General features: G+C 43.1%; 2 protein-coding genes across 5 annotated transcripts in view; one reads left to right on the top strand and one right to left on the bottom strand.

Annotated features, from left to right (window-relative positions):
• The first annotated feature begins 2,036 nt into the window (after window positions 1-2,036).
• LOC110074211 (galanin peptides) lies at window positions 2,037-23,442 on the top strand. Of its 4 annotated transcripts, none has more exons than XM_072985587.2 (7): window positions 2,037-2,240; window positions 3,398-3,478; window positions 4,156-4,210; window positions 7,677-7,742; window positions 8,579-8,659; window positions 10,426-10,503; window positions 13,544-23,442. In XM_072985587.2, exons 2-7 carry the CDS (start codon window positions 3,398-3,400, stop codon window positions 13,603-13,605), a joined length of 423 nt encoding a protein of 140 aa, XP_072841688.2. In that variant the 5' UTR covers window positions 2,037-2,240; the 3' UTR covers window positions 13,606-23,442. The 4 variants fall into 4 exon arrangements, with proteins under 4 accessions (XP_072841688.2, XP_072841687.2, XP_072841686.2 ...); XM_072985586.2 differs by lacking the exon at window positions 2,037-2,240 and adding an exon at window positions 2,884-3,035; XM_072985585.2 differs by lacking the exon at window positions 2,037-2,240 and adding an exon at window positions 3,033-3,169.
• The window catches only part of LOC110074209 (sodium/hydrogen exchanger 11), a 117,271-nt gene continuing 105,710 nt past the window's right edge, over window positions 13,363-24,923 (bottom strand). Inside the window, exon 27 of the mRNA XM_078383601.1 lies at window positions 13,363-15,097. Within this exon, the coding sequence (XP_078239727.1) occupies window positions 14,945-15,097 (153 nt within the window). The 3' untranslated portion in view covers window positions 13,363-14,944. The remainder of the gene's footprint in view (window positions 15,098-24,923) is intronic.

Here is a 24,923-nt window from a genome sequence, read left to right as displayed (position 1 = left end):
CAATACTTAGAGGCTGCAGTTACGTTGGAGGCGGGCATAAGAATCATACACGGGTCTTTTAACTACATGGGGAGGGGGAGAGAGTCTGGTGTCCCTAATCCCAGTGCTGTTGGAGGAAAAAGTGTACACATTAACACTGTAACCCTAAACATTTGTCCCATCCGATTTTCCTGCAGGGCTGCAATACTTTGTTCTTTGCTGGAACCGCAGTCACACTTAGTTGTTTCTACATGTCTCATTGTTGTTCTTTAGTTGTTAAGTCATGTCCGACCCTTCGGGACCCCATGAACCAGAGCATGTCAGGCCCTCCTGTCTTCCACTGCCTCCTGGACTTGGGTCAAATTCATGTTGGTAGCTTTGATGACACTGTCCATCCATCTCATCCTTTGTCATCCCACTGCCTCCATATCTTCCCCTTCTATTTCCCAGGAGGTGATGGGTCACCAGTGGCCATGATCTTATTTTTTTTGATGTTGAGCTTCAGACCATTTTTTGCACTCTCCTCTTTCACCCTCATTATGAGGTTCTTTAATTCCTCCTCACATTCTGGCCATCAGAGTGGTATCATCTGCATATCTGAGGTTGTTGATATTTCTTCTGGCAATCTTAATTCCGGTTTGGGATTTCTCCAGTCCAGCCTTCCGCATGATGTATTCTGCATATAAGTTAAATAAGCAGGGAGACAATATACAGCCTTGTTGTACTCCTTTCCCAATTTTGAACCAATTAGTTGTTCCATATCCAGTTCTAACTGTTGCTTCCTGTCCCACGTATAGGTTTCTCAGGAGATAGATAAGGTAGTCAGGCACTCCCATTTCTTTAAGGACTTGCCATATTTTGTTGTGATCCACACAGTCAAAGGCTTTTGCGTAGTCATGTCTCATTATTGGACTGTAAAAGAAATAATGCATTCTCATGTATCTATGAAGATATATTCTTGAATTTTTAAATTTCAGAGTTCTATGAATTCATAATATTTTGTTCTTTAGGAAATAAATCCACCTGAAATGTGGGCAATTGAGTTGTGCTCTTTCCTGGGCTTGGATATGGTGTGCCTTCTTCAGCGATTGTGTGTAATTCTGAATGTGGCATCTCGTCTGTTACTCAAGATCTGCTGTATCTTTTAAAACAAGCACCTTTTGGTTTACAATTAAGTGACAATTCCATAACAGTAAACTGCTGCTCTGTATGGGTGCAGGTGGATGTGCTGGCGTAGTGTACTTTGTGCACTGCTGGAGATATATCACAGGGATAGCAGGAAACAAAAAATAATACCCATATGAAGATACAGGATGAAAGCTTTGATTTCAAACATTCGAACTATATAGCCAAAACAAAGCTTATGTGATACACAACTAAGCAGATTTTTTTTTAATTTTTTTTTTTTGGGCTGAGTACTGGGTGCCGGGATCACTGAGTTTGGATGGTAGGATACGTTGTAGTCCAAACTCTTACTTTTCTCCCATTCTGTAACATTGATCTAGCAGTATGCTACATTGAGATACATTAAAACATATTAAAGTAAATATCAAAAATAATTTTTAAAAGAACATGGCTTTTGGACATGATGAAGGATCCAGAAAAATTGGGACTGGAGTGCCAAGGTGTAAATTGGTTTAAAATGCAACAATTTCAAAGCCTGTATAGTTCCCAGGAGTGATATACAGTATTACACAGCTTACAAATGGACTGAAAGCTGTCCCAAGAGGAAGCACATCCCCCCCCCCAAAAAAAACCACATGGCTTTAAATCAGCTTCAAGAAACCCCAGTCGATTTCTCCATTCATTTCAACAGTGGAGCTGCACCCTGAGACAGGGCCCTCCTCCACGTCGCACCTATGAAGAGACTCATTGAATCCATTGCTCTTCATATAAGTCAACGCTTGGGTGCCCAATGTGGGGTTGTGGATACACAGGACTCAGGCGACGTGGGTTTGAGCCTCTCATTTTGCCATGGAAACTGGGGGGAGGGGGGAAGGGACTGGTAAAACCACTCCTTGAATTCCTCACTTTCCTGGAAAACCCACCGAGGGTCGCTAAAAGTCACTTCTGACTCAAGGGCACACAGCGACTCCAAGTTATGTAAAGCCCCACGAGTCAACAGGTCTACTCTAGTTGGAACTCCCCAAAGGATTTGTTATTTTGTGCGGTCGAGTGAGATCCAGCTTGTAGCGACCCTAAGAGGGCTCTCAAGGCGAGCGATTTAAAGAGCGGCTTTACCAGTCAATCCCACACGCCCGGTGAGTTTCCATAGCTCAGGGGAGATTCGAACCCAGGTCCCCCGAGTCCTCGCCTGTCACTCCATCCGCTCCTGCACCACAGGACAGCAGCTTGTACTCTTAGCAAGGAACAAAAGCACCGACCGCGGCCTGTGGTCTTTGAAAAGGCCGCCCTGAAGTCCAGCGGCTGTCCGGGGGGGGGGAGGCGGGGGGGCTCAGAGGGATCCCAAAGGGAGCGCCGGGGCTCCTGAGAGAGAAAAGGGCCGCCGGGAGCTGAGCCGTAGCGCTGAAAGGGGGGCCGCCAGGAAAGCCGCCACAGCCAGGCGCGGACACGTCAGGAAGGGCAGCCCCCTCGCCCTCCACCTCCCCTGCCCGCTTCTCCGACGGGCGTTTGCCGGCTTCTTCCTCCCGGCCCCGAAGAAGTGGGCAAGTGGCCCGAGGCAGAAAGCGGGTAGCCCGAGGGCCCGGCCCGGCTCCCTCCCTCCCGTGTGTGTGTGTGTGTAGGGGTGTGTGTGTGTGTAGGGGTGTGTGGGTGTCTTTGCCCGGCCTCGCCGCGCCCGCGCTAATTGGCCCGCCGGCCAGCCCTCAGCACCTCCCGGCGCCTCCCTGTCATCGAGTTGCGGCCGCGCGGGGAAGTGGCCCGAGGGCGGTGGGCGGCTCTTCTTTCTCCCCGGGGGAGGGACACGCCGCCCAGGTGAGCCGCCGCGCATAAATAGCCGCGGGAAAGGCCGGCTCGGGCGCCGCCGGGACCTCCGCTCAGTCCCCCCCCCCCCCCGCCGCCGCCTGGTGCATCGCCGGGGCCACGACCGCCGCAAGGTATCCGCGGGGCTCGCTCGCTCGCTCTCCGCTTTTCCCTCTTCGGCTGCAACTTTGGAGGTGGCGGGTCGTTGGCAAGACCCGGAGCGGTGCTGATTAGCAAAATGGAGAGGCAAAAGCATCACCAGGGAAAGGTGTGTGTGTGTGCTTGTGTGTGTGTGTGTGTGTGTGTGAGAGAGAGAGATTGAGAGAGAGAGGGAGAGAGGTGCAGATCGTGCAGAAGGGCAATGCCTTTGCCTCCCCGCTTCTCCACTAATAAGACCCGATCATCATCCCTTCTCTCTCTCTCTCTCTCTCTCTCTCTCTTTCTCGGAGAGGCGAGGCGGGCGCGGGGGCTTCAACGGGCTCTGCTGTCCTTTCAGATGCAGCGGTGTCGCAGCGTCCTGTGCGTCTCCTTAATCTTTTGCGCGGCCCTCTCGGAGACCTTCGGGCTGGTATTATCCGTAAGTATGGTTTCTCCCTCCGGCTTTTTGGTCTGAAAAAGGCGCCAGAAGCCGCCTCGTGGCACGTGGTCTGACCGCCGCGCTTCTGTCCCTGAGGCGATCGGGCGGCTTGAAGGGCAAGTGGCGGGAGTGGGGGGGACGATGGTGGTTGCACGGGGAGGTGACTTTTTTATCCAGGTGCGAAGGGACCCGTCCTTGGCTGAAGAGGAGGAACCCCGGAGCCTGGCCTTTCCAAATGGCCAGAACCTTTTGGCAAGGATGTGGGAACTAGCAGAGTGTGAGAGGTTTTGCTACTGATGTGTCAATGTATACACACACACACACACATATATATATACTATAAACACAACACACACATTGGGATTCCTCTGAGCCCCCCCCCCGTGTGTGTGTGTGTGTTTGTGTGTATAGTGTAGTTTATGTTATCCATGCAATAGGGGTTCCAGTTATGCTTTAAGCAAAGCACTGTGGATCAGCCAAAATTGAATTACATTATTTAGCTGAAAAGTAAACTCTTGAAATAGTTACAGTCACAGTTAGGATGTTTGCTTTGTCTTCAAAACCCTGGTGTTCAGGTATCTGTTTTCCCAAAACAATATCTGTGTATTTTAAAAGTATGACTGTGTATTAATGACAAAAAAATACTGTAATCTTCTCCCCATTTTCCCTTCTGAAAGGCTAAAGAGAAAAGGGGATGGACTATGAATAGTGCCGGTTATCTGCTGGGACCACGTAAGTTCAGATGTTTCATATTATTCAAAGAACTGCTGGATAGCTGTTCAGACATTTGGCTGCAAAGCTAGAGAGGTTGAGAGTTCTATTCCCCTCTCCACCTCCTTGACCAGGGGCTGGATTTGATGACCCATAGGGTCCCTTTTAGCTCTGCAGTTCTAATATCATGATGATGATTAAAAGAACTGGGAGAATAACAGAAAATGAGCAGTCAAAGGTTTCGAAAGCATTTTGCATCTGGGTTGAAGGGCTCTAGAGAGAAATAATATCCCATAGTAGTGCTCACTCTCAGCAAGGGACAGTGGGAGATATTAAATCACTCGTTTACTGCTCTCTGATATTTATTTTAACCTACTTACAATAGGGTACTCTGAAAGAACAATTATTCTATTACCACGCTTGAGTTCTGAGAGTAAACCAATTTCATCTGAAAGCTCATCTTTCAATTTTAAAGCAACAACATGCAGAGACGCATTAAACAAAACCCTGGCATCTCTCTAGACAGCCGTGTCAATTTTTTGAAGTCATTCATAATGAATAAACAAGAGAAATATAGAAGAAGTAGATTTTTCTGCTTGGATCTTGGCCCTAAGCTGCTTCTGTTGTGTTCTACTTTGTTGTGTTCTACTGAGCACTACTAGTACAAACTATGAGTAGTGTATCTTTATGTAGATTGTAAAACATTGGGGAACTAGTGATGCCATCAAGACATGGCTTTAAGGCAAAATGCCAGGGAGGCTGAGCCATGGGGGTTCCCACGCAGTGAGACAGGGCTAGGTCACCAGATGTTGAAGTAAGCAAAGCAATGTGGATCAACCAAAATTGAATTATGTTCCCACTGAAAATACAGTATTTTAATAAGACTTTGGCTAGGCTATATCTTTGGTCCTTGTTTTCCAAAGGTACAGTGGTGCCTCGCTAGAGGATGATAATCCGTTCCACTGAAATCGCTGTTTAGCGAAATCATTGTCTAGCGAAAAGCGTTTCCCCATTGGAATGCATTGAAATTTGTTTAATGCATTCCAATGGGGAAGAATCATCGTCTAGCGAAGATCAGCCATAGGAAAGCCGCTTTGCGAACCACCGATCAGCTGTTTAAATCACTGTCTTGCGAAGCTTAGGACCCGAAAACACCTGCTTTGCGAGCACGGAGGGAGCTGTCAAAATCGTTGTCTAGCGAAAATTGGTTTGCGAAGCAGGGACCAAACATTGTCCAGTGAAATTCCCCCATAGGAAGCAATGTTTTACACTGCTATAATGATCGCAAAAAGTCAATGTCTAGCGAAAAAACTGTCATGTAACTGTCTAGCAAGGCACCACTGTATAATGCTTGGGGTTGAGAAATGATTTTTGCCACCTGTAAACAGGCCATTTGACGTGTTGGTAGTGGAAGGAGGCCAAAGAGATCTGGAGAGGGGAAAGATTTTGCAGCAGTTTTGAAAGCTTGCTCTTGAGTAAATGCAAGATTATGGCTGCTTTTCCAGTAGCCCAGTTGTCGATTGTTTATATGATCCACTTGCCCGTTGATTCCTCAAATTCTAGAGAAGATTGTGTACAAGCAGTGCATGACTGTTTCCTTTTAGCTTTTAAAGAGCTGGCTTGCAGTAATTTTTTTTGAAGCTTTGATCACACTTATAGTGTAACTACTGTGAAGTGCTGGAGGTCTCTTCCCTCCTCTGATTTTGGAATGTGATTTGTGATGATGTGAAACCCTGTCACACACTACTACTTAACCATCCTTCCACAGTTCTGAGTTTTAAAATGAAACTTCCCCCTGCTGTGGGGTTCATACAGCTCAGTGGTTCCTGAGATGTTCTTGGACTGCAGCTCCCAGAAACTCCAGCCATCCCGCTTAGTGGCAAAGGCTTCTGGGTGTTTCAGCCCGGGAACATCTAGGGAGCCAAGGCTGGGAAGCACTGCTGTAGCTAAAACTTAATTATATATTTTGTAAGGGGGGGGGTCTATCAATTTCATAGTAATTTCTTTTCTGTTTTGAATTTGTAGCTGCACTTATGGCAGAGGTCAAGGGGGAAACCTTGTTTCTCTTACAGGCATTTGAAGTAAGCATTCTTTGCATTCTCATGTCACTTCCACATGGGCGAGAACACACATTGCTTTTATGAAACAACCAGATATGAGCGTCTCAATATTCTCTTCCTCTTTTTATTTCTGCAAGGAGCCCCCATGGTTTCCACAGTACCATGAAATGTACCATCTGTCAATCCCCACACCTTTTCTCGTTGTCATTACTCCTTCCTATGAGAAGTAGCAGCAGAGAAATGGGTTAGGAATTCTTACGGATGAGTTTTTCAAGCAGTGTTTAATGCACTGCACTTTGTAGAAGAAGAAGGTGATTTTCTCCCTTCATGGATCAGTGGCAGAGCTCGCTTTGGGCAAGAAACGCGGGGAGTATTTGAAGTGTCCACAGCAACAGTTGGTGGGGTTCTAGATAAAAGCGAAGAGGTGGTTGAAATATCCTGAGCATTCCGTAACCTTCTGAAGTAGTCTGTTATATGGAGACGACACATACCTTAACTAGCAACTGAAACAGGCTAGCAGCTCTTGTATGTATTTAGCCACACACACACACACACACACACACACACACACACACACACACACACACACACACACACACACACACACACACACACACACACACACACACACACACACACACACACACACACAGAGCCATGCCCCTTTTTACTATCAGCTGGAAGCATCCTTTCATGTTTACTTTTCAAACCATATACCAATCAGAGATGTCGGTACTTTTAAGGAAGAATCAGATGTAGTATGAAACATTAGTGGTGAAGGAAATTAACACACCCTGCCCTGTCAGTGGCTGCCCTGTCAATGAATCTGGGTTCAAATGCACATGCAGTGTTTTGTTGATGAGCAGATATATTGCAGTGAATTCTAAGGAGAAAATAATTGAATAGCCTTTCTCTGGGGCATTTTTAGACACAGAACTTCCCCCTAATGCCCCTGAAAGCTACAAGCAAGAAAATTTAAAAACAGATGTTATGACACTTCCAAGGCCTTCGGTAAAGCATAGCTGTTTCAATTGCAATCAGGCTACACTGATGTAAAACTATTTTCAGAGGTTTACACCCTATGCAAATCTTTGTTGTTTCTTTTGTGTATTAAAATGTGTAACCACAATCATTCTGTATTTTGATTATGCTAATACATCAGTATATTGTATATAGAATTTGACAGGCCCAAAGGATGAGGTCTTTACTTATTAAAAGTAAAACCCAGCAAATGTTTTGAGAAGTACATCCCAGAACACTGACCCGAACACATCTACTTTGAATGTAGTAGTCCATGTTAGTGTGAAATGGACCATGTCAGACTATGCTGTATTAATCAACAGCTGAATAATCTTTCCAAACAAAGGAGATTTATTTGCCAGCATCCATTTTCTTTAAGTTTGGATAATAGCCATCGTCTGTTTCAGGTCGTATTGAACAGCTGCTCATGGAAATGCTCAGTACAAGGGGGAGAGAAGAGCCACCTGGGGAATGTAAGATGACTTGTGCAGGTTATCTGTGTAAATTAACTGGAGTATACTGTTGCAGCAAGCTGTCTGACGAATCATTTCTTAAAACCAAGGGAAGCACCAGTACTATGACATTTTCTAAATTGGACACATTGAGCCAAAGACTCCACACTTTGTGCATCCAGATATTCTCACCCTTTCCAGCCAAGGCTTTCTAGGGATGATGACAAACAAAGGTTAAAAAACCAGATGTTGTTCAGAAGATGTCTTTATCTGATTCCTTGCTAATGACTCAGTGCCCTGTTTGGCTGCGTCAGCACTGAAGTGGTTAGGATGCACTAAACTAACACTGTCGTGAATCTCTCCCATCAAGGCCCAGTCCGGCAGTCAAGAGACATCCAGATTTCTCAAAGCTGTCCACAAACAACACTTGCTTCCTGCACTGATTTAGCACAGGTGCCAAACCTATATGGGGCCGTGGTGATTAGACATCACTTCCAGCTCTGCTCCCCAGCTGATTCCCTTCAACACTTACAGCCTGGTCTCAGCTAAGCCCTCAACTGAACCACCACACTCGCTTGCACCACCGTGGCCTCATGAAATGTGGCATTGTGCTGCTGCTGCATTTATGTGTCAATGCTGCAGCCAGAATGCCACATAGGTTTACAACTGGTGTGCTAGCTGAAGTGAAATGCTTCGTTTTGTTCATTCACGGTGCATCATTCCTTCACAAATATCTGTTATGCTCTTGGTGAGAATGGAGATCTTCTTATTTGGTGTGGTGACATGAATGACTCTCCCTATAGTCCTGGGCGCACTAGAATAGTAAAAACCTCTCCACTTTCTCATGTTCTTCACAGATGCGATAGACAGAGTTTTTAATGACAAGCATGGACTAGCTGGGAAACGTGACTTACAGCCTGAAGAAAGCATAAAAGCAGGTAAAAAAATAATCTCCTTCTAATACTTTTGAGGTATATGTCTCTCTCAAAAATCTCTGAAAAGCTGCCTGTGAAATACTGTCTGACACCTTTCTAGTTTCAAAAGAGTCTCTCCTCCCAATCCCCCTGAGAGGATAAGCAATCTTGCAATAGTATTAAGGTTCTAAAAAGTCCAGATAATCATCTGGAGGGTTGGTTGCCACTTTTTAACATGTTGGAATCTCAGTATCTCTTCCTGGACATGAAGCTTCTGTAATCATCATCCCCAGCCAGAAAAAGAATAAGCATATTAATATTCCATTCATCTTTTATTAAGTGCCAACCACCATTCAAGTCAAGAAATGCCACCAGAAAGAATTTTAAACTGGAGATTGCCCACCACTGAAGACTGTTAGAAGCCTGGAAATGTGTGTGGTGGTTGTGGTGTCGCACTGATGGTAGCGGTGACAGCAGCAGATCCATAGCAGCCAGGAGCCTAGGAAGGAAGTGATACTGCCAGAAACACTGTCAGATGTTGCTTCTGATGTCAGCTATAGCAAGTTGTCCCTTTTTCTCCTGGAAGGCATGTATTGTACAGAGACAGTGGACAAAACCTTTGCATGAGGGTCCTCATGAATAGATTAACATGGACTGCCCCTCTGCTAGTGCAATAACACTTTTAGCACTAACTTTCCATGTTTTGCTTTCAATCTTCTTTTCCAACACGTTTTTTCATGCATGTTGGTGTCCCCTGGCCATTGAGAATTTCATGATCGTAGTACAAGGGAATCCTCTCTAGATATAGAAAACCATTTTTTGAGGAAAATATCTGATTGGAAAAGTCAAGTGGTTTTTAAGCGTTGGTTTTAAATCAGTGCTGGGGTTTTTCTTCTTCAGCTGCAAACTAATGCAAAACTTCATTTTGGGGAGGAGATATGTATATTTCCCATTTCTTGCAAAACAAGGGTGATTAGAAAACCTCAAACTCCTGAAACAAGAAGGGAAAAAAAGGCCTTGTCCTTGTGCAGAACAATGTAGGTGATACGTTTGTCAGACCACTGAAAGAGTGCTCTAGAACTCTTCTTGAGGTTGGGCATTACAGAGTTTGGATTGAGAGGAGAAACAGGAAAATGCAAAATTCATTCTGGCTGGATGTTGAAATATCAAGAATCTAAGATGGATAGTGGAAACATGTAAAACCAGGTGCACATGTGTTGGTCAGATTTCACCTGGACATGAGGCAATTGTCCTTTCTTATTTTTTGAAACTCTCACATACAAGGGAGGCATCAGTTAATTGAGAAAGATGTGTTTGGTCCTACAACCACCACTATGTGGAGAGACATCTGTTCATACCATAGGATGCTGCTGTCAAGGTCAAAAGTGTGCTGTGCAATGGATACTTATCTGATCTGCCTGTCAGTGGAGGGGGGGAATGTTGAAGATTGACACTCCCTTCCTTTCCCTCACCTCAACACCACCCAGATCTGCTCCAGAGGGTTTCTCAACCTGCTGGTGCATATTTGAGGGGTTGCAAGTTAGTGAATCAATTCTATCAATGTTGTCCATTCTGTTGGTGAAAAGACATTGCTGGATAGGGCTCCAAGTAAGATGTGACACACAAGCACACACACGTGCTACAAGGTATCAAAACATTTGGTATTCTTAATAAAACATGGCTTGGTCTATTGATTAGTTCCCACTTTACATGCTATTGTTGCATGTTTCCCCTCTTTAATTTTCCTATGATAACAGCAAATTCAGTAACTTCAGGTTAATATTTTCTAGGTCCTTTTGGAAGAGCCTTGACTGATGAAAATATTATGCATACAGTAATTGAATTTTTGACGTACTTGCGTCTTAAAGGTAAGTAAACTTCTTTCTTTGCTTCAAACAATTTTGGTAGTAACGTGGAGTATCTAGTTACGTAGAGAACAAAGCACTCCCACTAACAGTGAACTCAGGTGGGGATACCAGCAGGATTTGTAGCCATAATGGGGACACTAATTATGGAAATATCAGAATATTGGGGTGGAAATCCCAAGAATTACAGGAATGCTCTTGTCATGGGGACAGCCGACTTAAGAAGGCAAAAAGGCCCTTCTGCATAACCCAGTGAGCATTAAATATAGAAAATAGGTTGTAGTGGAATAGTATATTGTTTGACAAGGGCTTGCCTAGCTGGCATACTGAATATAAACAACGTGGTGCCCGCTATACGCTTACCAACATGACGTTGAAATAGCTTAACGACTTTTTTGCGATCGCTATTGCAATCGCAAAACGATGGTTCCTATGGGAAAAATCCACTTTATGACAATTAGGAGCCTGCTTCGTGAACCGTTTGTTCACTTAACGATGATTTTTCTGGCTCCGGAAAATGGCTTCCCTCCGGAAAATGGCTTCCCTCCCTTCTCAAAATGGCTGCTTTCAGGAGGGAAGCTTCGCATTACAGTTATTTTGAACAGCTGATTGGTGGTTCTCTATGGGGAATGAGTGCGCTGGACGATGAGGTATTTCCCTATTGGGATGCATTGACCGGTTTTCAGTGCATTCCAATAGGTTTTTTCCTGCTTGACAACGATATCGCTTAACAGCGATTTTCCTGGAACAAATTATCATCGCCAAGCGGGGCACCACTGTACTCCACACTGTACTCAGAGATACGTGTGTCACTGAATTCAGTGAGACCTAAGGTATAGAGCTATTGAAGATGTCAAGAGCATCACCCACCACCCACCAGGGGTATGTGTGCAGGAGGAGAGTGGTCTCATGGTCTCATTGGTTTTCCAGCTAGGCAGACACAGGTATACAGGAATATGATGGCCATAACTTGCAAGGAGAATCTTATGTGCTGAGATTTTCTATATATGCATTCAAGACCTCATGCCAACTGTGAAATGCTCGCAGCCCATGTAATCTATGTACTGGGGATCAAGAGACAGTTTGCTGTATAAATGGAAAGTGGTACACAGGGATCTCCTGCGATTGCAATGGCCATTGTATTGCATGCACACCCAGCTGAGGGTGAGTTTGGAACAAGAAGAAAGGGGAGAGAGCCATTGAGCCCTATAGTGATGCCTTCCTTGAAGCCAGTCCATCGTCTGTACAGCTTGTGCTTGCTGAATTTGCATAATTGCCTTAAAAAGCAGTTTTATTTGGGAAAGATCAGATCAGTTTATTATGCCTTACCTCAGCTTCAGCTTCTCTAAATAGTTTGGAACCAGGATATTTAATCTACCCCCCTCTACTTGCCACCATTAGTAGAGGTATAGTTGGCTAGGATGTAAGACAGGGTGTGCCACCCTGACTCTGGAATGTCAGCTTTCAAAAAAGGACACTCATTCCACCATAACCTTGACTTCTTTAATCCCCTCCATACTGTTTGTTCTTTAGCTCTGTTACAATGCTCTAGGGTAAGGGTCCCCAACCCCTGGTCTGCGGCCCGGTGTCGGTCTGTGGTCTGGGCCACACCGGGCCACAGAGACAGCTCTCCCACCCACCCCACACGCACTGCTGCACCCCACACAGCTCCTTTGTGCATGCGTGCAAGTGCCCTCCCACCCCTTTGCAAGTGTCCCCCGAGCACCCCAGCCCTTTCCGCCTGCGTGCGAACATCTGCATGCCTGCGTGAGTGCACGCCCGCTCCATCATGCATGCGAGTGTATGCACCCACACAAGTGTGCATCCACGCATGCACGCGAGTGCAGGGGTGTGTGTGCCCCGCCTTCCCCAACCAGTCCGTGGAGTTTAAAAGGTTGGGGACCGCTGCTCTAGGGTTTGTTTGTTTCCAGCATGTAATTTTAATGTTCAAATGACCTTGGAGGATGGTTGTTATGGGTTTTTCGGGCTCTTTGGCTGTGTTCTGAAGGTTGTTCTTCCTAACATTTCACCAGTCTCTGTGGCTGTCATCTTCAGAGGATAGGAGTAGCACTCTGTGCTCTCAAGAGGACCTTGGAGGAGCCTGTCCGAAGTCCAAACAGGATACAATTGGTTCTTTAGTTAATAATTATATATAATAAAACATTGCCAAACTTAAAATTCTATCTATGCCAATAGTAAACATCTCTTCAGTCATTAGTAAGATCATTATAAGTGGATTATTTAATATAAAAACTCAAGACAAAAGCTCGTGTTTTAAACCACCACTCTTTTCCAATGAGAAACAATAGTTCCATAATTATTTGAGGGAAATTATGTTAATGAAATAAATTGGTTTCAGGGAATTCCAACCTTTCTTTAGGTTTTTAGACAATGTGGTTTGTTCCCTTTTTACATGCGTGGTGCATAGAAAATGCTAGAAACTGTTTATACCATGAGAGCCTAGTAACAGCGAGATGAAAGGCAGGCGCAGTAATTGCAAGCCCAGTTATCACTGAGGCAACCTGTGAGGCAAAGCCAGCCAACATCTGCAAAGTATCTCTTCTCTAAAAGGCATGAGCGGCGCAGAAACTGAGAGGCAAAGAGGCTGTTCATAGATGGGCATTCCTTGTGCAGTTGCCTGCAGGAAGGGAAGCGTATTCAGTGCTTACTGTATCTGGTCAGCCCTGAGCAGCATTGTTTATGTGCCCCCGTTATGTTCCCCAGCTAGAGCTTGGAAAGGTTATTTTTTCAGACTACATCTCCCAGAATCCTCTTAACAAGGAGGGCCATGGAGGTGACCTTCTCAGGCTCTATCCTGAGCATTCTGTTAATACATACCTATGAAATAAAATGTATGGGAAAGGAATTTCAACCCTAATACTGCATTGGTTGTTGTAGGTTTTTCGGAGAATCCAAATGACAGAATATTTTCGTTAGATCATATTCTATAAGAGGGTGGTCTGTTCCATTAATTTGTTGCTGACCACCTTTCTCTCTACACATGCACACACTTATTTCCCCCCTCTTTTTCTGTTTATTGCAGAAGCTGGAGCCTTTGATAACATTTCTACAACAGTCTCTTCAGAAGAAACAGATCAGTCCTGAAAGAAAATATATGCATTCTATGTTAGAAATTAAGATCCTGAATCAGAACTTTGAACAAAATAAGAGGATGATTTATTGTTTACATTTATCTGATAAATTATCACCCATGGTCCACTTTCCTTTTGTCTTTTCCTTCCCATTGATATTACATTGTAAGAGTTTTCCTCAATTAAAAAAAAACTATGATTGATAAAGTGACAAAATAAAATGAAACAGCAGCTGCATCTTGTTTCACTTTTGTTAGAATACACAGAAACGTCTCCTGGACTATAGACAAGGGGGCTACTCTGCCTTTTAGAATTCCATTTTCATTTAAGAATGGAGCTAGAAATTACAGCAGTTGTCCTCTATTCTGATCTGGAGAAAACAAAGCAATGTGTGGAAGTAAAACTTGCTTTTCAGGTAAGGGAGAACCTCTGTGGATCTTTGTCCAGGTATCTCTCTGAAGCAGTGGTGCACAACCTGTTCTCCTGACTGAGGTTGCGTTTGGCTCCTCTCTCTTATTTACTGAAATAACCTTTCCCCCTGTCTTAGCCATCTTGAGCAAGAACATTGCAATGGTCTTGGATCTCTCATTGTCTGAGCAATCCTGTCATTTCCCCTCTTTCTCTCTCTATGCATGTGCATGCAGGCATGGATGTACATGTGTATGTGTGCTGCCCTTGCCCCATCTAGACTTGAAACTGAAGGTGATAGGCAGGCTCCATAAGGTGGCATGAGGCTCCCAGAGTGTTTTGACTTAACCAGAATCTTGTTGATAAATTGTTGAAATTCTCCACAGAGGAGGAATTGTACCCTTGGCTGCCCTTTCTTTGTAAGACCAGCAAAATTAAATCTGCATCTTCTCCTGAGGAAGGATGCCTCCTTTAGCCAGTTTGGATATCCAAAAGTTGACAAATTAAGAAAGGAACAAATCAAGACATCCAGATTGGGAGGTTCATAGCTAATGAAATGGGCATCTTCAAGAACGTGGTAATGTGAAATCCTCATAGCTTACATGAAGATGAGGGAAGCACGCCAAACAATGTTCTTTGAGATGTCTCTCCAGAGACTTGGAAGAAGACGCAACTGAAGCAAAAGACTGCACAGAAGAAATAATAATAGAACGTATCTGGAACTCTTAGTTCTTTGTGTGGAGTACTTTTTCCTCTAGTGCTTTCTCACGTAGTGGCACCAGAGGGTACTGTTGCGCAAAAAAACAGCAAAGCCTTCGCAAATACAAAGTTGCATTAATTTTTATATTGTTCTTTGATAAGGCAGGCCAGAGAAAGTGGAAACAAAAGAATGTAATGCTCATTTTCTCCTAAAAAGATAGATGCAAACCCCATTCAGAAAAGGGTTAACCGGAATGTGTAAGCATGAAGAGAGTTTTAACCCCATCCCTTGCTTGTCGGTTTCTCCATGTGAAGAAAGGCAGTTTGAAGAAAAAACAGCTTGTCACGTATGGCGTTCTCTCACACGTGGAGGCTTTTCTGTCAGATAGCCCCTCACCCTGTGGAGACAAAAATAGACAGGGGTGGTATTACTGATAGATTTAAACATTTATTTAATTGTTTAAATCCCATGTTTCTCACTTTTGTTGCCAGTGGTTTAGACATTAATGGTTGTGTGTTGCGTTATTTTGAGGGGACAGCACATTTGCACTCTTATAGAAGCTGTATACTCACTGCTTTACATTGTAGCCAAGTGTCATTTCTTCAGTGTTGTCACATGAAAAGATATACTGAAATATTTATGAAATGTAAGGGGTGTACTCACTTCTGTGATATACTGTATACAGCAGCAACAGCATTGCAGTCCACAACCATTTACATTAGCCAAGAGATGAAATCATTACACAGTGTCTATATATGCTATCACTGTCCAATCGGTTGCCAGAGACATTACATCATCTTCACCCTCAATATGTGCATTCCAGTGTCCTTGTCAGGCACACTTGTTGACACTTTGTACGTGATCTCTGTGCTTAGTGTTCATGGCTGTGAAATTCAGGTTCCATTTTATTTGGCTTATTTTATATAACTTGACATGTGTGACCTCTCTTCTAGGGTTGTGGCTGGCTCTCAGAAACCCACCACAACATTTTAGGAGGAGCTTCCCACCTCAGACCATGACCTATGTGTAAAGAAATGGAAGGGAACTGGGAACTGTAGTCATTCAAAAACGGAGTCTGTGAGGCACAGAGGTTTGTTTTTCTTTCCCGGAAGAAGGAGGGAGGAAAAGCCCATCTTCTAGCCAAGATGATTACCTAGACTTAGCTGTTTATTATTTTACTTAGAAATTGTAAGTTTATTTAAACATTGTAATGGTCTGAAAATGCCTAACACTTATGCTTTAAAGCTTCAACTGTATTCTAATGAATCTACTTTATTTTCTTAATAAAAACATAGTTCTCCAACAGTTGGTCTCCTAAAACATCAGGGTTAGATCTAAATTCAGTGTGGATTTGAGAAGGTCAACAGTTGCTACTGTAAACTGAGAAGTCCTACTTTGCAAGGCTGGTGGTGTATTCTAAGGAAACACAAAGCCTATGGTTTATTGCTTAGAAAGCAAGCAAAGGTTACTTTTAAGGTCAGGCTTGTCTATGGTGCTTATACTACGCACTTCTGAGGCTTAAAGGACTTACCTCAGGCAATAAAGGTGGCAGTATTGCACCCAGAGGGACTCCCTGACCTGCAATCATCATCTCTTTAGGGAGAGGTGTACAATACTGTATATTGTTACCCTATATATTGTATATTTTCTTCACAATATCTGTCCCAGCACTTCCGCACAGACACAATAGTAACAGTAAAAGTCTTACTACAATCTGCAAAGATATATGAAGGAAAATACTTGATATATATATTTGAACCCTTGTTTAACCATGAACACCAAAATGGTGTGGAGCTGATAAAACTGGTCCTTAAATATCTCATTTTTTGACAGCACTATTAAGCTCCCTATAAGTCAGTTTTGACTTAACAACACATCACAAACATAAGGCTGTTAGCTCTTAGCCTAAATTTCAGCACCTTTCCTGCAAGTGAGAAGTCCACGTCTCTGTTCTGATAGCCCATGCAGTGGAGAGAAAGAAGAGAGAGATCCACCTATTGCCAGTGGATTATCCACAACCTAAGACACATGAGGGATCCTGCCCTTATTAACATCAAGAGCAATAGGCTAATATGGGATCTAATAGTTTGCGTCTTCTGTTAGGCTTCTAACTCTTTCGAAAGAGTCATGTCCAGCATCTTTACTTTATTGACATTTTGCTTTATTTAATAGACATTTAACTACGGTATAGAGATGGTTACATTTCTAAGTTTTTGATAGGATAAATAATGTATCTGTTTTCTTGAATTCAAAATCCAGTGGGCTTTAATTAACTGGTTCATGTGCAGCCTTAACACTAATGTTTCCATTTGATTTTTCTTTCACCAGACTATAGATCTGGGATAGCTAGAACAATTTTTAGGGAGTTAAAGGAGAAAATGCGGTGAAACCATATTATTAGCTTAATATATCCCTAAGACTCAGGATGTCGGCATAGCGTCCTCCCTCTCACATGGGCATGAAATCTGTGCTATTAAGAAGGAGGCGCTCTATTGAATAAGTGCTTTTGAGATTAAAACATATAGAAAATTCCTTCCCATTCCATTGGTGGATAAAAGAATAGAATGAAAGGTACATCATTGGATAGGAAAACAAAAGGAAATAGAGCTGATCATTAAGAAATGCAAGCTCCCATACCTTGGACACATAATTCATCATTATAGAGATAATATATAGCTAAATATATACAGCACTAAAGAGGAAAATTAAGGGTTAATGTGGAAGAGGTAGGAGGCAGGTTTCTTGGATTAAGAGCATGAGAGCCTGGCTGCACTTTAACAGAGAACAACTAATCCAAACACAGTTAGAACTGGATATGGAACAACTGATTGGTTCAAAATTGGGAAAGGAGTACGACAAGGCTGTATATTGTCCCCCAGCTTATTTAAGTTATATGCAGAATACATCATGCGGAAGGCTGGACTGGAGGAATCCCAAGCCGGAATTAAGGCTGCTGGAAGAAATATCAACAGCCTCCGATATGCAGATGATACCACTCTGATGGCAGAAAGTGAGGAGTAATTAAAGAACCTCTTAATGAGGGTGAAAGAGGAGAGTGCAAAAAATGGTCTGAAGCTCAACATCAAAAAAACTAAGATCATGGCCCCTGGCCCCATCACTTCCTGGCAAATAGAAAGGGAAGATAAGGCGGTAGTGACAGATTTTACTTCCTTGGGCTCCATGATCACTGCAGATGGTGACAGCAGCCACGAAATTAAAAGACGCCTACTTCTTGGGAGGAAAGCAATGACAAACCTTAACAGCATCTTCAAAAGCAGAGACATCACCTTGCCGACAAAGGTTTGCATAGTCAAAGCTATGGTTTTTCCAGTAGCTATGAAGTGAGAGCTGGACCATAAAGAAGGCTGACCGCCGAAGAATGGATACTTTTGAATTGTGGTGCTGTAGGAGACTATTGAGAGTCTCCTGGACTGCAAGGAGAACAAACCTATCCATTCTAAAGGAAATCAACCCTGAGTGCTCACTGGAAGGACAGATCCTGAAGCTGAGGTTCCAATACTTTGGCTATCTCATGAGAAGAGAAGACTCCCTGGAAAAGACCCTGATGTTGGGAAAGTGTGAAGGCAAGAGAAGGGGACGACAGAGGATGAGATGGTTGGACAGTGTCATTGAAGCTACCAACATGAATTTGGCTCAACTCCAGGAGGCAGTGGAAGACAGGAGGGCCTGGCATGCTCTGGTCCATGGTACCATGAAGAGGTGACAGCATACAGATAGTAGACAGGGTTCAGATAGGACAATGGTTACATCATGTTATTAGGATTGGTCTGGGGAAAGGCAATTAATAAAGCACTCTGATTGGTCTAAGGAAAGGCCTCTATGGCAAGCTCTCTATGATAATGAGAAAGAGGAGGAATGGTGGCAGCTCCTCAATTTATAACGCTCACTTGACTGCACTCTCCAGGATGTCTGGGTCAAGGTCTGCAACCACACTATCTGGGTTGTCCCGGATATCCAAATCTTTCTGGTATAATTCGTGTGTGTATTCTTGTCACCTATTCTTGATTTCTTCTGCTTCGGTTAGGTCCCTACTATTTTTGTACTTTGTCATGTCCATATTTGCACAAAGTGTTCCTTTAATATCTCCAATTTTCTTGAACAGATCTCTGTTTTTCCCCTACTGTATTATTTTCCTCTATATCTTTGCACTGTTCATTTAAGACGGCCCTCTTGTCTTTCCTTGCTATTCTTTGGAAGTCTGCATTCAATTTTCTGTAGCTTTCCCTATCTCCCCAGCTGTCTTGCATTTCCTTTTCTTTGGGATGATTTTTGTTGCTACCATCTCTATAATGTTACGAGCCTCCATCCATAGTTCTTCAGGCACTCTGTCCACCAAATCGAGTTCCTTAAATCTGTTCTTCACTTCCATAAGGGATTTGGTTTAGACTGTACTTGATTAGCCCAGTGGTTTTTCCGACTTTCTCCCCCCCCCCATTTTTAAAGTATTTATTTGAGGACAGGGGTAGGGAATACAAGAAGTAAAGGGGAACAGGTAGGAGGGGAAAAGGGTTAGGGGGGGATAGGAGAACACAAAGTATGCCATCATCCAATCAATTCATATTACAATTACAAATCAACTTTTTGCTTTTTCACAGCTTGATTACCCTCCTGCTTTCATCTTATCATTTAATTTTAGTTTGATTCTATGTTACTCCAACGCTATCTGATAACTGCAGCCATTTATACAATACATCCCATCGTTCAGTTTCCTTTTGAATTGAACAATCTTTCAGCCCATCTGACATTTTTTCCACTTCCCATATTTTCACAATAAGAATCTCTTGTTTCAGTATCTCTGCTTCCCTGAGATTTTAACATAATGCTTTTTAATTTTAGAAGCTGCATAGGTCACTGGACATCTCTCTATCCCATTTATGTTGCCTGGTGTCATGCCTAATAAAGACGGTTCTAAAGTTTGTACAGCTTCATTTTGGGTTTTTTTTGCATCTACTGTCCCCTCTTTTGTCACTTTCATCAAATCCTCTATTTTGCTAAGACCTTCATTCACTTGCTGAAATCCTGTTATTATTATCTTCTGCATAGTAATCTGCCATTCCTTTTCTATTTCTTGTACCACCGTTCCAAAACTTTGGGCTTGAACAGACCCAGTCTCCATTTTTTGTCTTAAATTTTTGGGGGCCATCTCAGGCTTTGGGGTTTGTATAGATAATACTATGCCCTTAACCACAATGCTCACCCCTTAGATATCCTTCAGCAGTTTCCACAATTTTATCAACACTCGAAACCTCTCATCATAAACCTCCCCTTAAATCTCCCTCCAATCTTTATCCAAATATTATAATATAAAAATCAGCTTTTAACCCAGCAAATTCAAAATCAAATAGAACCGTGTCACAATTATTTCTTCTTCTCCCGAGTTCAGCAAGCTTCTATTCTCAAACTCCCAGACAGTCCGACAAGCAAAACAACAATCACAGAGTCCCAAACTGTTCAGTAATTGTCCTTGAAACTTGTTTTATAATCTTTCCATTAACCCTTTGATAGTCCTTAGTCCAGTCGACCACGTCAGCTCCTTCTTTCTTCTCCAGAAAACCACCAAATTCTGTTATTAACAGTTCACCAAGTCCAGAAAAGGGCAAAGAGAAATACATCCAAGCCAAACTGTGTTCACAAAACTCAAGTCTCTTAAATCCTGTCAGATGGTGTTATCATCTGGGATTCTTTTCCAGAAACATAAGATTTATTTTTCCGTCTCACTCTCTCAGCTTTGAAATCAGCCTGCTATATTAAGAGTTCACTTGGGTAGGAGATTTACTTTCACTTTTGAAATAGACTGATAAGATAGGCTCACCGGTGCTTTTCTTCTTTCAGCCGAGTATTTTCATTCTTATTTTCAGCTTAATGAGGCTGTTTCATAAATCAGAGGCTTCGGCTTACTTAGTTGTTATATATTTTAAGCTAATATTGGTTGTTCTCTTCTCCCCTGGTTAAGGGTTACTCATGGTTCAGTGCCAATAAATATGGCTCCCCATCTCCGGTCCGTGTATGGTGATTTCTTCAGAGGGAAGAAGTCCGGGTTTGTTTCCCATTCTTCTCCTTCTGCTGCTCACCATCTGCTTCAGAGAGACTTCTCCTAGTCTCTCCTTCGATCCCCATTTCAAAAGGGGAATCCCGGACTGGACGGTTCCAGTTTTTCCAGAGAGAGCTCTTCTCTGGAGCTACTGGCAGCACTGCAACAAAGCTTTCTCAAGTACTGGCTTCTAAATACAAATTAGAAGCATAATCTTAAGTAGGGCAGTATTTTATTGACTGTATTTCAGGACAAGCTTTGGGCATAGTGCTGCAATGGGGGTTAGAGAAAGCCAGGGAAACTCTATTGCACAAGCAGAGTTCTCTGGATCACCCCAGTATTCCTCATGGGAACATATCAGGTAAAACATAATACAGGTAATGCTCATAAAATTGATAAATGAAAGAGTAAATCGCTTCCCGTTTTCCCTTTTTTGTCACTAGTCATGTTACTGACACATCCACACACCCCCACCACGCTTCATTGGTTCATACTGTGGAAGTATTGTAAATATGCTTAACTTTGAAAGAAGAAAGAGAATGAAGAGATTCCTCTTTGTAAAGGAATCTGTGATTCAAGAACTATGTTAACAGCAAGAACTTGTTTTTCTGTAACTATAGGAATTTTGAAATAATATAGCAAGAAAGACATCTCCGGGAAGGGTGTCCATTGTGGCAGAGATCCATGGCTTGTGATTTCTTTCACCTTCCTTAGACCCCACACCTGCTGACCCTAAACTAGGGCAAGACTTTCCACCGAGACCTCCACACGCTACATCCCACAGCCTGGAGGATATTGTCTCGGTAGCACAGGTTTTAGACTACCCCCAGAAACCTTCAACAAAAGCTTTGTTGAACATCTTTACAAGATTTGCATCAGCACGTAACTTACCTATCACTCCAACAAGACTGGGCGCTGTTCTAGACTTCCTTCTTCACCTTTTCCAGCATGGCCTTTCACACTCCACCTTGAAGTTTTATATTGCAGCCAATCAGTCTCTGCTTCATTGTTTAGGCATCCCACTCTCAAACAATTTCTGCATGGCCTAAAGAACATTCCCCCCCCCCAATACAGGGCACCTACTCCTCAGTGGTCACTCCAGGTGGTGCTTGCTCACCTAATGCAACCGCCATTTGAACCCTTGGCGACCACATCAGAGAAACTCTTAACCCTGAGGACTGCTTTTCTTATCGCCTCACCTTAGGCCGCAGGGCCAGTGAGCTCTCTGTGTTGACCGATCCCTTTTTATTTTTTTTGGCATTTTATGTCTCCTGTTCTGCTTCCTTTCAGAAGTCCAAGACATTCTTTATTAGTTGTCATGGACATTCTAGGGGTTCTTCTGTTACCTTCCAAACAATCTCCAACTGGATCGTAGCCACAATTCATCTGGCATATGACCTTGCTCATAAACAAAGAACATTGCACCTGAATTGACTCTTTTGCACTCTGTACATAGTTTACTGCAGAAAAGAAACAGTTAATGACAACTCTTGGTACCATGACTGTTGGTCCTAATCATGCTGTCTATATCAATACCATAGAGATTACAGTAGCATCTTTATATTGTATCTTCAGGATTGATATCTGCAGTTTCACTTATGCACAGTCTGAAAATATTTAAAATATTGAAAGAAAAAATTACCAGAACTGGCTACTAGAGGGAGGCAAAACGCATTTGCTATTATCCATGGGTTTTGGCATCTGTGGTGGGAACTTGGAGGTCTTTACTGTACTCACAATCTTTTTGTTGGTGCCACCATCTGTTTCCACTCCATATTAAGTACCATCAATCCAAGGCAGTCTCCATGTCAATAACATTTTCCACCCTGATTTCTCTGCACTCAAACTAATGGCATTGAGGATGCAGCCTTCAGTAGGATAATTCAAATTATTTAGATTGCAAGAAAACCATCTACACATTGTTTCTACAACTATACATGTTGGACCTTTTGCTCTTTTGCCATGGATCACAATTTTGATCCAAACAGTTGTTTGCTTTCTAAGGTTCTGCAATTCTCTGTTGGACAGAGGTTTATCATTCTCTTCCAGTTAAAGCTAATCAAGTTTCATTATCAGCCTAGCTAGCTAGCTTCACATTCCATACAACACTCTCTGCTCTTCAGGCTCCCAGAGGTCAGAAAGTTTCCATGCACGGTGGCACACAAATACCCAACTCCTGCTTTGCGGATTCCACTTTGAAGCCTCCCCCTATGCCTCACACAACTCAGGAAGCTTTTCAAGTCACTGGACCCTTGCCTCTTTGGGGTTGCCTCCAAAGTAGCCTTTCCACCATAAGAGAGGTCTGTGCATTGCAGACCATATATACATTGAACCCCAGCAAAATCATCCTCCAACCCAATGTCTAATTCTTATCAATATTTGTCTCAGCCTTTCCCCTCTCAAGGGGCAATATTTTCCTAGACTTTTCTCTCCACATCTTCGGTTTTGTTGAAAAATCATTCCCTGCACTGGATGCCAAGAACGCTTTAGCATACTAACCTGTTTCCCCGAAAATAAGACCTAACCTGAAAATAAGCACTAGTTAAGTGAAACCCTGCCCTCCACCATTGTGCAGCATCCAGAAGATGACAAGACTGCAAAAGAAAACATCCCCTGAAAATAAGCCCTAATGCGTTTTTTGGAGCAAAAATTAATATAAGACCCTGTCTTATTTTCAGGGAAACACAGTATGTGCACAGGACATCTCTGTATGGTAAATTTCTACAGTTCTTTGGTTCATTTATGCCCCGAGAAAGGATTGTTAGTCTCTTCACAGAGTTTTGCCAAATGGATTGTGAAGATGATCATTGTGGTGTACAGACTGCTGTGGTTCTATTGCCAGCTGACCAGAGGAGCCACTCTGCCAGGGTAATGGCTACTCTCACTGCCTTCCTGCAGCAAGTTTCCCTACTTGAATGGTGTCATACAGTGATTTGGTCTCAACCCTTAACCATCTGCCTAAACTGCTGACTCAACCCCCTCAGAGGGATGCTTTTATTGGGGACTGCTGTTCTTCCTGCAGTGTTCCAGTTAGAGGAAGTGCCTGTCTCACCTGCCTTCCCTGTTGGTGTTTGCCCTTTTATATGAATGAAGATACCACAAATAAGTAAAATAAGTTGTTTACCTGTAAGAGTTGTTTTTCAGCTGCCCACCTGTGCATTTACACAACCTGATTTTCCTCCTCTCTTTGATACCTGTTGGTAATTTGACATACTGCTGCTGTATTGTGCAGTATTTTTTTTGAACCACTGAATGTGCTTTAGATAAGAATAGTGAGGTTGCCACCAAAACTCCCTACAAATTTCCAACTTTGCACAGCCAATGACCTCTACAAATGAATGCAGATGACTGCTCAAAGAAAAAAACAAACACCACGAACCTCTTTCCATCTTAGCATTAATCACCCATCCTAGCATACAGGCATGTAGATGATCTTTGTAATTAGAGTCCATGTCTTCATCTGTCACCATAAAATCTTTTTCATACTATTGGCCAGAATTGTAGTCATTTTTCCAGATGGATGGTCATCTTTTTTCTGGACCTTCTTTGCTTTATCCAGACCTCTTTTGCCAAAATCAGCCCACTTCATAATTCAGAAAATTGCTTGTATTTCATAGAATTATCGTAAGGTTGGAAGGGACCTTGGAGGTCTTTTAATCTAACCCCCTGCCCAAGGCAGGAGACCTCATACCATCCTGGACAGATGGCTGTCCAATCTTTTCTTGAAAACCTCCAGCAATGGGACACCCACTACATTGGGAGACAATCTGTTCCATTGCTTAATGATTCACACTGTCAGGAAATTCTTATTTCCAGGTTGGATCTCCCTCTGATGAGTTTCCACCCATTGGTTCTTGTCGTACCCTCAGGCGCAATGGAGAATAAATCAATGCCCTCTTCCCTGTGGCAACCCTTCAGATATTGGAAGACTGCTATCATGTCTCCCCTCGGTCTTCTCTTCGTTAAGCTAAACATACCTTGTTCTTTTAGTTGTTCTTTATAGGATTTAGCCTTCAGTCCACTTATCATATTTGTTGCTCTTCTCTGCACCCCTTCCAGGGCTTCAAAATCTTTTTTATATTGTGGTGACCAGAACTGGACACAGCACTCCAAGTGTGGCTTCACCAGCGCGGTATAGAGTGGTACTTCCCGTGATCTTGATGCTATCCCC

This window comes from Pogona vitticeps, chromosome 1 (assembly GCF_051106095.1).
Source record: "Pogona vitticeps strain Pit_001003342236 chromosome 1, PviZW2.1, whole genome shotgun sequence".
Classification (NCBI taxonomy): Eukaryota; Metazoa; Chordata; class Lepidosauria; order Squamata; family Agamidae; genus Pogona; species Pogona vitticeps.
The sequence above is the reverse complement of the archived record's forward strand: the minus strand, read 5'-3'. Positions and strand labels throughout refer to the sequence as shown.

Excerpts from the sequence above, each read along its gene's own strand:
- LOC110074211 (XM_072985585.2), top strand. The coding sequence starts at position 3,140 with ATGGAGAGGCAAAAGCATCACCAGGGAAAG. Across the intron at positions 4,211-7,676 it reads CGGTTATCTGCTGGGACCAC|GTCGTATTGAACAGCTGCTC; the intron begins GTAAGTTCAGAT and ends CGTCTGTTTCAG. Across the intron at positions 10,504-13,543 it reads GACGTACTTGCGTCTTAAAG|AAGCTGGAGCCTTTGATAAC; the intron begins GTAAGTAAACTT and ends TGTTTATTGCAG.